This window comes from Barbus barbus (assembly GCF_936440315.1).
Source record: "Barbus barbus genome assembly, chromosome: 9".
Lineage (NCBI taxonomy): Eukaryota > Metazoa > Chordata > Actinopteri > Cypriniformes > Cyprinidae > Barbus > Barbus barbus.
This window is the reverse complement of record NC_136737.1, coordinates 32,196,449-32,208,510: the sequence shown is the minus strand read 5'-3', so window position 1 is coordinate 32,208,510 and position 12,062 is coordinate 32,196,449. Positions and strand designations below refer to the sequence as shown.

The window sequence follows — 12,062 nt, the reverse complement described above, 5'->3', positions numbered from 1 at the left end:
GAATGCACAACATGTTGTCTTTTTTTCATTTACTTAACAGCGGATAGGAAACATGAAAATAATCAGATGGAAAATAATGCAGTCGGCTGAAAAAAGAGCTATTAGATATCGTATCAGGTCACAATAATATGCCAAACGTAACGTTATTCTCTTCTGAAAATAGAAAATGAATGAAAATGTACAGTCCATTCAGTCAAAATGACGGATAAGGATTATTTGTAGCACAAACTTGAAATGATTTGTTGCAGTCTTTTTGAGTGGAACCATAAACCGGAAGTGCCTCCCGTAATTTAAAACACAGTAGGCTCTAAAAGCGCAGTAACCAAGCTATTGTAATGTTTTTATCAGCTGTTTGGACTCTCATTGTGACGGCACCCATTCACTGCAACTGAGACACTGATGCAATGCTACATTTCCCCAAACCTGATGAAGAAACAAACTCATCCTAATCTTGGAAGGCCTGAGGGGGAACACATATTCAGATTTATTTATTTTTTTTAAATAATTATTTTTTGGGTGAACTGTTCCTTTAATTCTGGCCACTTACAAAAGTAGTAAGGTAAAACCACCTCTCCAAATCATGATTATGTTTTGCCAGAAAAAGAAAGTATGAGATACATTAATATGGGAAATGATAATAATAATAATGATTATAAGAATAAGAAGAGGAATATATGTCTCAGTAAAATGAACAGTTATTGTCTAACTTTATTGTTTTTTAGAAACCTTCAGGCTCAAAATAATTAAAAAAGGGCCTTCTGAATTATGAAATCTGTCCGTTAGACCAAATCTTCCATGTTAGTGTTCTCTGTAATTAACAAAGCAGATGGTGTTGGAGAGCTGCTGTGCTGTCTTTCATCTGTCGTGTGTTATTGTTCTCCAGACTCATTCAGGTGCGAGTAATTATCCATATGCACACATGACCATCATCATGTGAAGAGGGGCCCCACCCAGGGGCCGTGTTGCTGCCAGACAAGAAGGCCCCTGAGAGAAGTGGGCTCTTCGGGGAATATCACAGAACCAGGAGCTCCAGCCATATGCCAGACCTGATATTGCATCATCAATAGTAATAATCTTCCTGAAGGAGTTTCATCTCAAGAGGTTCTGCTCTGACTAATCTGGACTGACATTAATACTTATTGTTTGAAACTTTCATGGCAAGTATATAATTCAACAAGGATGCATTAAAGTAATCAAAAGCAACATTAATAATAATCAGAAATATTTCTTGAGCAGCAAATCAGTATATTAGAGTGACACTAAAGACTGGAGTAATGATGCTGAAAATACAGCGCTGCATCACAGAAATAAATTACATTTTAATTAGTGCTGTCCAATGGTTAATCACGATTAAAATAAAAGTTTGTTTGTGTACTGTGTATATTTATATATAAATACACATATGCATGTATATATTTACAAAAAATATGTTTACACATTAAATATATTTACATACAATATAAATTATATGAATATAAATATATGTAAATATTTTCAACATATGTACGTGTGTGAATTTATATATACATAAATATACACAGTACACATTATATAAACAAAATTTTTTATTTTGGATGCGATTAATCATTTGACTGCACTAATTTTAAAATATAGTCAAATATTAAACAGCCATTTTAAATGGTAATATTATGTAACAGTTTTACTTTACAGTTTAAAAATGAAGCCTTATGAAGCCATTTAAATAATATTACAGACTCCAAACGCAGTCAGATGTGTACGAACAGCATGGTTGCAGGAAAATGTTTAGGTAGCCTCCTTTGAAAGGTAGTATAGAGGTTGTGATCTAGAGCAGGAGCTAAATGTGTTGTTAACATCTGGCTCCCTGTGGTCCTCATTATGAAGATGTGATACACTGCACCAGAGGAGCACTAGAGGGACTCAGTCGTCCCTGAACACTGTTTTCCACTGAGTAAAGATGGTAAACATTCAAAGCACCTCTGCATCAAAACACTTCCTACACTGAAAGCAAAGCAATTCAGAGCGGAGCGTATATTCATACCCCCTCCAATAACTACAGTGCTCATCATTTAAAATCAAACATATATATATATATACACACACTCACCTAAAGGATTATTAGGAACACCATACTAATACGGTGTTTGACCCCCTTTCGCCTTCAGAACTGCCTTAATTCTACGTGGCATTGATTCAACAAGGTGCTGAAAGCATTCTTTAGAAATGTTGGCCCATATTGATAGGATAGCATCATGCAGTTGATGGAGATTTGTGGGATGCACATCCAGGGCACGAAGCTCCCGTTCCACCACATCCCAAAGATGCTCTATTGGGTTGAGATCTGGTGACTGTGGGGGCCATTTTAGTACAGTGAACTCATTGTCATGTTCAAGAAACCAATTTGAAATGATTCGAGCTTTGTGACATGGTGCATTATCCTGCTGGAAGTAGCCATCAGAGGATGGGTACATGGTGGTCATAAAGGGATGGATATGGTCAGAAACAATGCTCAGGTAGGCCGTGGCATTTAAACGATGCCCAATTGGCACTAAGGGGCCTAAAGTGTGCCAAGAAAACATCCCCCACACCATTACACCACCACCACCAGCCTGCACAGTGGTAACAAGGCATGATGGATCCATGTTCTCATTCTGTTTACGCCAAATTCTGACTCTACCATCTGAATGTCTCAACAGAAATCGAGACTCATCAGACCAGGCAACATTTTTACAGTCTTCAACCGTCCAATTTTGGTGAGCTCGTGCAAATTGTAGCCTCTTTTTCCTATTTGTAGTGGAGATGAGTGGTACCCGGTAGGGTCTTCTGCTGTTGTAGCCCATCCGCCTCAAGGTTGTGCGTGTTGTGGCTTCACAAATGCTTTGCTGCATACCTCGGTTGTAACGAGTGGTTATTTCAGTCAAAGTTGCTCTTCTATCAGCTTGAATCAGTCGGCCCATTCTCCTCTGACCTCTAGCATCAACAAGGCATTTTCGCCCACAGGACTGCCGCATACTGGATGTTTTTCCCTTTTCACACCATTCTTTGTAAACCCTAGAAATGGTTGTGCGTGAAAATCCCAGTAACTGAGCAGATTGTGAAATACTCAGACCGGCCCGTCTGGCACCAACAACCATGCCACGCTCAAAATTGCTTAAATCACCTTTCTTTCCCATTCTGACATTCAGTTTGGAGTTCAGGAGCTTGTCTTGACCAGGACCACACCCCTAAATGCATTGAAGCAACTGCCATGTGATTGGTTGATTAGAAATTGAACAGGTGTTCCTAATAATCCTTTAGGTGAGTGTATATATATATATATATATATATATATATATATATATATATATATATACACACACACACACACACGTAAAAATACCTTTTTTTCAAACCAACTTTCATAAACATTATGTAAAGGAGAGAAATGTTTAAGGTTTTTAAAACGTTTATTTGATTTTGTTACACACTGTCAGTTTCTCTCATGTATTAAACATGCATTTCCACCTCAATTCACCTTCAAACTCTTTCATATGGCCCTGTGATCTTTCTTTTCTCATCGTTTCAGATTTCTACAACATAAAACCTCTCATTTCCTTTTACTCCAACAGCAACCAAAATAGAGAAACAAACTATAAATAAACATCTTATATCATACATTTCAATACAATATTTTCAAGAGAATGTAAAAGGAACAGAATAAAAGACTTTTATAAACGGAGCGCTGCACATCTGACAATACTGAAAACCACCAGACACGTTTTGGCAAAGATTGCTCTGTTTACAGCATGTGTTGTTGTTTCGGCACACACAAAAACACTGACAGAGATTGCGCTGATCTGCACGGCACAAGAGACTTTCTGTTTAGCTGCAGTGTTTCCAACAAACTGCTACAGAAGAGTTTATGTATAAAACTGATATTTCCACCACAATGTCAATCAGCCGTCAATCCTCTCAAAGTGCTTCACAAGAATTCTTCTGTGGATTCTTCAATAGTTTTAATATTCATCACTGGATCTGGCATCGATGTGTGCTGAGACCTGCTCTATGAGATGATGAATATGCGTAATATCTAGTGCCGACAAATGATTAATCGCATCCAAAATAAAAGTTTTTGTTTAAAGAATATATGTGTGTTCTGTGTATATTTATTATGCATATATAAATACAAACACATGCATGTATAGATTTAAGAAAAATGTGTTTATAATATAAAATATAAGAATATTAATATATAAATATTTTCCAAATATGCATGTGTGTGCATTTATATATGCATAATAAATATACACAGTACACACGCATATATTCTGTAAACAAAAACCTTTATTTTGGATGCTATTAATCATTTGCCAGCACTATATTCCTTATTCAGAAATACTGTGTTCGCCCTTTACTCGTGAAAACATTCGACTGGTCATTTTGTATTAGTGATTAGGGAACGAACATGAAACACCTGAACAATATTTCACCTTTTACACCAACGTGACTGTTTTCTTGTGCAGACAGTAGTGCATTTCAGTTGCAGACAGTGAGATTAAAGTGAAACGGTGGACCCAGATGCTCAGTTTCTGAACGACTGCCACAAACAACAGCGCAGGGAAAGCAAGGCACAGAATGACACAGAACCATGGACAGCAGCATCAGCATCAGTCTCAGAGAAGAGCTTGCTTTTCTGCAGCACAGCACTGAACAGGATGGCTCATGTTTCCACAGGCGTGAGGGTTAGGTCCGTCAGGCCCATCACGCTGCAGTCTGAGCGCGGAGCTGCTGTCTGTGACTCTGTCTCTGACTCCTCAGAGCCCACAGCTTCTTTGGCCTGTCGAATGCAGTTGAGCCACTGCTGTTTATTGAAGGCGTCGCTGGCCTGGAAGCAGTGAGTCTGCAGCTGTCCTCCGCTGCGAAACGCCACCCGGAAAAAGTTCTTGGCTGGATGGAGACAAACAGAGATGGACATGTTTACAGCAGCTCTTTAGGCATCTGTAGTTCTGTATTCACAGCATATAGATTAAGGCGGGATTTGTGATGCCAGGGTCTCCAAATACACTACTGGTCAAAGTTTTGAATATGATTTACTTTTTAATGTTATTGAAAGAAGTCTCTTATGCTCAACAAAGCTGTAATTACTTGACTAAAAAATACAGTAAAAGCTGTAGTACTGTTAAATATTAACATTTTAAAAGAACAGTTTTCTATTTCAATATATGTTCAAATGTAATTTATTTCTGTGATCTGCAGCTGTATTTTCAGCATCATTACTCCAGTCTTCAGTGTCACATGATCCTTTAGAAATCATTCTAACATGATGATTTACTGCTTAAGAAACATTTGTGTCCCTGGAGCACAGAAGCAGTCATGTCAGTGACACGTATATTTGTAGCAATAGCCAACAATACATCGTGTATGGGTCAAAATTATACATTTTTCGATTTTTAGGGTATTAAGTAAAGATCACGTTCCATGAAGATATTTTATTCCTACTGTAAATATATCAAAACTTCATTTTTAATTAGTAATATGCATTGCTAAGAACTTAATTTGAACAACTTTAAAAGATGATTTTCTCAATATTTAGAGCCTCAGATTCCAGATTTTCTTATGACTGGTTTTGTGGTCCAGGGTCACATTTCTGATTATTATTATTATTATTATTATTATTATTATATGTTAAAAACAAGTTATTTCTGCTTAATATTTATGTGGAAACACCAAACTTTTAAATGGTAAAAGTGTAAGTAGAATTTAAATCAATCTTTTCAGTAAGTATGCATGAAATTGACAGTATAGACTTTTATAAAGTTACAAAGGATTTCTATTTCAAATTCATGCTGTTCTTTTGAACTTTATTCAAACGATCCTGATGCAAGTAGCAAAGACTCTTTCCAACACTGATAATAATACGAACCATTACTAATAATAATTGTAGTAATAATAATAAATAATAATCAACAAATCATATATGTGAGCAAATTCAGATTTGTCATCACAGAAATAAATGACATTTTAAAATATAATAAAAAAAAAAAGTAATACAATTTCACAATATTTTACTGAATTTTTGATGATTTCTCAAAATAAATGACCGTTAGTGTAAGATGATCAGTTAAAGGCAGTTCATCACTGAATTCAATGAAAAATTGAGTGTTTGCTATTGTCCTTTTGCATTATCGACACACTATTTTCCTGTTGCTGAAGTCGCGTTTGGTCTCGTACTGTATCGTGTATCTTGTCAGTGTGTGCACTTGCTTGGCCATTTGTAGTTGATAAACAGGAAAGTGGGTCCAGCTGAATTGAAATGATCATTTGTTGGATTGGTATAATAAAGGTTATTATACCGCGGCAGTCGTCGTGTGAAGCCCTCTTAGTGTGAAGACCAAAGAGTGTAAAGACCATCGACTCTACCGTGCGACTCCACCGGGCAGGGACACCGGCAAGGGATAGTAGTATCGCTTTTTATTTAATTTTTTCATTTATATGTTTATTATTGAAATGTTGTTATATGCATGTGTCAATTTTATTTAATTTCTTTATTTTCTTAAATATGTGGGTAGATAGTATTTATAGAGTTGTAACTTTTAGTTTTAGTTACTTTTTCTTATTTGTAAGTCGCTTTGGACAAAAGCGTCTGCTAAATGACAAAAGTAAAGTAAAGTATTCAATACTATAAAGCTGCTTTGACACAATCTGTATAGTTAAATGCGCTATATAAATAAAGGTGACTTGACATGATCCCCTTAAGAACATCCCTCTTCCTAATTTATAAAAGGCAGCTATATTTTCATGCATAAAGACAAAAAATGTCACTTTCTCTAAACTTTTCTGCAGACCTGCAGGACTTCCTAGACTTAGAACTGTTGTTTTGCTATCAGATTATGAATACCCAGGGCATTTGTGTGGCATGTGTTAATCTTCTGATGAGTCTGGGACTCACTGCGCTCGTTGTTGCTGAAGGCTCCTCTGATGGATCCTCCGAGGCGGATCTCTCCATCCTGCAGGTCTTCCCACTCCAGATCTCTGACGGGGATGGGCTGCCGGTAAAGCTGATAGCACAGCTGCTCGTTCTGGGTGATGGCCCGAGTGATCACCAACACGTCCTGAAACAGGAACACATGCAGCTTCTGCAGAAACAGAGAGAGACAGAGATTGTGATTCTTTATACACTTCCTTAATAATGCTTATATAACCTGAGGCTTTTTTAGCTGCATAGTTTGTCACTGTAGCAGTGAAATGACTTCTGTAGGTAGGGAAGCGACCCTAACAAGCCCATGTACGGTATAAACCTATTTTATTTAGAAATAAAGAGAAAATATTGGTTTCACTACAAATGTAAATATGTGTTCCTATTATTCTACAGTGTTAGAGTTAATTAGGTACTTAAGTGGTTAATTAAGTGACGATTGTTTGATTATTGAAGACACCTGATGATAACAAGCAGAATGAAAGAGAAACACAAGAACTACACCTGACCATAGCCTTAGATGAAATCCACTGAAAAGACATGACATCTCTCTTATTACAAACCAGACTGACTTCTGATTTCTCTCATTAGTCTACAGCTCTGAAAATGAACAGGTTTAGAGGTTTTATTTAAAATATTGGTTACCATTATGGTGATTAGTGCCCTTTAGTTGGGCAGTTTCACTCTTGGTTCTTATGTTCAGTTTGTCTTTATGACAGTGTTTATGAAAAGATAATTTGTTACAAAGGAAACCATAAACAAGAGTGATCAGGTGATAGGGTTTACACCATCAAGAAGAGGTCTAGTCCCATAACTAACCGAAAGTGGTTGTTCATTAAGTTATTTTCACCAACAGAGCCTTCATGCCACAGATCAGATATTTTAAACCTGAAATTTTAAACATTATGGGGGAAAACAATAGACACCAACTGACTATTATTAGTAATAATTAGTTACACTGCTAGTTACCAGGGAAAGTAATATTACTGTAATGCGTTACTAGTAACTAGTTACTGAGGCCACTATCCTGGACAATCCAGTGACTAGTTCTTCAGGAGTGTGAGGGCAGTTTTTGCGGTTTCTCCTATGCTAGACTGAAAAACAGGTCAAGACATGAGTTCTTACGGCTCCTCTGTTGTTCTTGAGCTCTCCGTGGCAGCTGAGGATCCTCGAGCTGTCGATCAGCAGATCTCTCTGACCACTTTCCAGATACAGTAAGCGCTCTTTATAGTAACGGCACTCCGACTCGCCCGTCTGGGTGTTAATATCAGCCACGATGCTCTGGATCATGTTAATCTAAAGAGCAGGAAAGAAACGAGACCACATACACAATCAGGACTCAACTGGGCTCCAGGATGCATTTGGCCAATAACTTGTACAGTACGAGATGATGTGTGTCCCTGGAGCACAGAAGCAGTCATGAGTAACACAGGTATATTTGTAGCAATAGCCAACAATACACTGTATGGGTCAAAATTATACATTTCTCTTTTATGCCAAAAAATCATTAGGATATTAAGTAAAGACCTTGTTCCATGAAGATATTTTGTACATTTACTACCATAAATGTAATTAGTAATATGCATTGCTAAGAACTTAATTTGAACAACTTTAAAGGAGATTTTCTCAATATTTAGATTATTTTTGCTCCCTCAGATTCCAGATTTTCAAATAGTTGTATCTCAGACAAATATTGTGCTATCATAACAAACCATACATCAATGGAAAGCTTATTTATTTAGCTTTCAGATGTTGTATACAGCTCAATTTAAAAAAAATGGACCCTTATGACTGGTTTTGGGGTCCAGGGTGAGATGTTTTCTTGTGGCTCACAGCTTGGAGGAGGTGCTGGCGGTCGGGGTGCTCGTTGGGCGTGTGTTTGAGTATCTCTCGCAGCAGTAGTGGGTATTTGACCAGGCGACTGCGAGGGATGTCCAGGAAGCTCCAGAGGTCCAGTTTGCGGCTGAAGGGCGACTCCAGACAGCGCTGGAGGAAGTCGTGCACCCGATGGTCCTGCTTCTTATGGTCCAGCAGTGCTTTGGCTGCCACCTGGTTACTGCAGTAGCTGTTGTAGGTTTCAAGACAAGGGAGCTACAACCAGAAACAGAATATAAGCAGTAGTCTATTTTAGGAACATTTAAAAGATGAAAAAGAGGAATTAGGAAGAAATAATTTATGAACAAATGATTGCTATTGTGTGAATAATATGTAATCACATAATTCATTAAAAAGTAACTGTTGTCTGATTATGAGCATTTTAAAATGTAATTTAATTCATTACAAGTACTTAATTTCTGCAATCTGATTAAGTAATCCAGATTACATGTAATCCGTTACCCAGCTCTGTTAGTCAGGACCAAGGTATTTGTAATTTTCGGTTTAATGTGTTCAGTGTAGACTGTCGGTGTGGACACAGAGTAAGTATCCTGTAGCTGTTGAGTTGTACTCTCATTATTGTGATGCATTATGGGATATCCAGTATGGTTTCGCTACAAATGCTTTTCGCCTCAAATACTGCACTATGTAAGGGTATAAGAGGCGATTTCAGACACAGCCAATGATTCAAAAAGGAGATTTCATCCAAATGTATTGGCAGGTGAGGTGAGACACCCCCAAACACAACTTTTCAAATCAAACAAAGATTTTTGTTTTCAAGATTTATTTTTGCCATTTTTACCTTTGTTACGATAGGACAGATCAGAGCTGACAGGAAGTGAAGTGAGAGGGGGGTGGGATCGGGAAAGGTCCTTGACAGGGTTGCCAATTCTGTGGTTTTCTTTGGCTACTTTAACACTGTTGCCGCAGTTTGCTTTTCATGTCTGTGGGTTGAAGCGACCCCAATAATGCGATATTTAGCCTCTGAAATGCGAATTTTAACGGGGAACCCCCCTCGAAACGCGATTGGGCTGGTTTTGAGTAGCAACTGGGAGGGTTTTGTTGTGAAACCTGGCAACCCTGGTCCTTGAGCCAGGATTTGAACTCGGGATGCCCGTAGCACAACAATGCTATACGTCGACGCACTGCCCACAAGGCTATTAGCTCTGACTAAATCTGAACAGATTTTTTAACTCTAACCCCTGGTTTCACAGACAAGGCTTAAGCCTAGTCCTAGACTAAAATGTAAGTCTGAGCTGTTTCAACTGAAAGAAATTTGCACTGACTGATCTTAAAATATATCAGTGCCTTTGTTTTGTCTCAAGATGCACCCCAGTAATGTTTTTTTCTAAGCATGTTTACTTAAAAAATTAACAATTACTTAAATGTCCTAATTGAACTATGGCCTGATCCTGGTTTAGTCCAAGCCTTGTCTGTGAAACCAGGCCTAAGCATCATACACCTTCTATAAATGGTTCCAGAGAAAAACTGGGCATCAAACACTGAACAACTGAGGATGGCACACTACCAGACTTGCACCTCATCATTTCTAGGAGGCACATGACAAATGAAAACAACATGTGTTCTAATATCAGCATCTGAAATCGTTTCATCTCAGTTCATCAGATGGAGGGAACGTCACACAGATGAATATATAGCACAGCAGCGAGAGCATCTTACCCAGTCTACTAGAATATGGCCCATGTGATCAGTCGAGCCGTCCGGCTTTCTGGCCTCTCGGAGTCGACTCAGCAAATCTGAAGAATCACAGAGAAACAGCTCAGTCTTTTGTCACCACTTCAATGTGTGATGCAACCTATGATGCTGACAAAGGACTGGTCTATAATGTTTTCATATTTCAATCAAAATACTGTTTTAGTAATTCAGAGACAGTCTCTATATGAGGCAATTCATGTGAATTGGTCTACATTTATGCATTTAGTAGATGCTAGGAGCAATTATTCACAAAGCCAATAATATTTGCAATGTATAATGCCACATTTATTAGACAGCTAGATTAGGAGACAAGCTAGAAGAGATGAAATGCAAGTGCATTGGTTTAGGGTTGTGGAGTGGTTAAAGTTGTGATGGTTTCAGCAGTTTGGTTATTTCACCAGAGAGGAACAGAGAGGGTGAAGATTTTGGAAAGCAACTTTATGCCTCGTGATAAAAAAAAAAAAAAAAAAGTCGTGACGTATTGTCAAGTATGGTGACCCATACTCGAAATTGGTGCTCTGCGTTTAACCCATCCAAGTGCACACACACAGCAGTGAGTAGTGAACAAATGCACACACAATTCCTGCCGGCCGGGGGCTCGAACTCGCAACCTTTCGATAACGAGTCCGACTATCTAACCATTAGGCCACGACTTCCCCCGAATAAGTCGTGGCCTTGAAGAAACAACAGGGCGCTGATCTGATTTAGTTGCTCTGTTTATTGATCTTCTGTGCTCTCATCTCACATAATAAATACTTAAACTAAAAATCAATATTCCATCACTATTTGCTTAAGCAGTCGAGCGGTATCATGACTGGCTTACGGTGCAATTTCCATTTCTTTGTGTTCTGATTTGATGTTGTCGTTCTGATACTTGTAGTGGGAAATGTGTCACAGAGATAAGATGATGTTGACTTCACGCTCACCTTCATGCAGTGGAATGAGGGAGTCCAGCGTGCCAAAGATCTGATTGAGCTCATGCTCGGTCATAATAGACAGCTTCAGCATGGGGTCACGATACGCCTGAGATGAAATCACACATCAGACACTCAAACCTACTCAAGCAGAACTGAGCAAATCTGACTGGAAAACATGATAAGAACTAGAACAGAATGTAGAAACAGACAGCACATAAAATCATATGCTGGAACAGAGTTTTCCAAACAGGGTTGAGTTGATTAAAAGATAATAATGATTTAAATAAAGAAATAAACAAATAGTTGAAATAAAGCTGAAAGTGCAATACGACTGACATGTTGTCTGCTTCAAAGCGGTTCAGTTCACAGTAAACAGACTTAAAGGTTTTCCACCAAAACACAAATATATATTAGTGCTGTCGAACGATATTTTGAAAATATGAATATAATTTATAATATATATATATATATATATATATATATATATATATATATATATATATATATATATATATATATATATATAAACGTAACATGTTTTTCTTAAATATACACATGCATGGGTGTGTATTTATATATACATAATAAATATACAGTACATTTTGTGTTAACAAAAACTT

General features: G+C 37.6%; 1 protein-coding gene across 2 annotated transcripts in view; it reads right to left on the bottom strand.

The window, feature by feature from the left end:
• Positions 1-4,315: 4,315 nt before the first annotated feature.
• The window catches only part of arhgef3 (Rho guanine nucleotide exchange factor (GEF) 3), a 54,236-nt gene continuing 46,489 nt past the window's right edge, over positions 4,316-12,062 (bottom strand). For both annotated transcript variants that reach the window (XM_079425029.1, XM_079425030.1), the window contains 6 exons: positions 11,452-11,548; positions 10,490-10,566; positions 8,768-9,025; positions 8,060-8,230; positions 6,908-7,094; positions 4,316-4,905 (listed from right to left, as the gene is read on the bottom strand). In XM_079425029.1, coding sequence (XP_079281155.1) covers positions 4,679-4,905; positions 6,908-7,094; positions 8,060-8,230; positions 8,768-9,025; positions 10,490-10,566; positions 11,452-11,548 — 1,017 coding nt within the window. In that variant the 3' untranslated portion in view covers positions 4,316-4,678. The remainder of the gene's footprint in view (positions 4,906-6,907; positions 7,095-8,059; positions 8,231-8,767; positions 9,026-10,489; positions 10,567-11,451; positions 11,549-12,062) is intronic.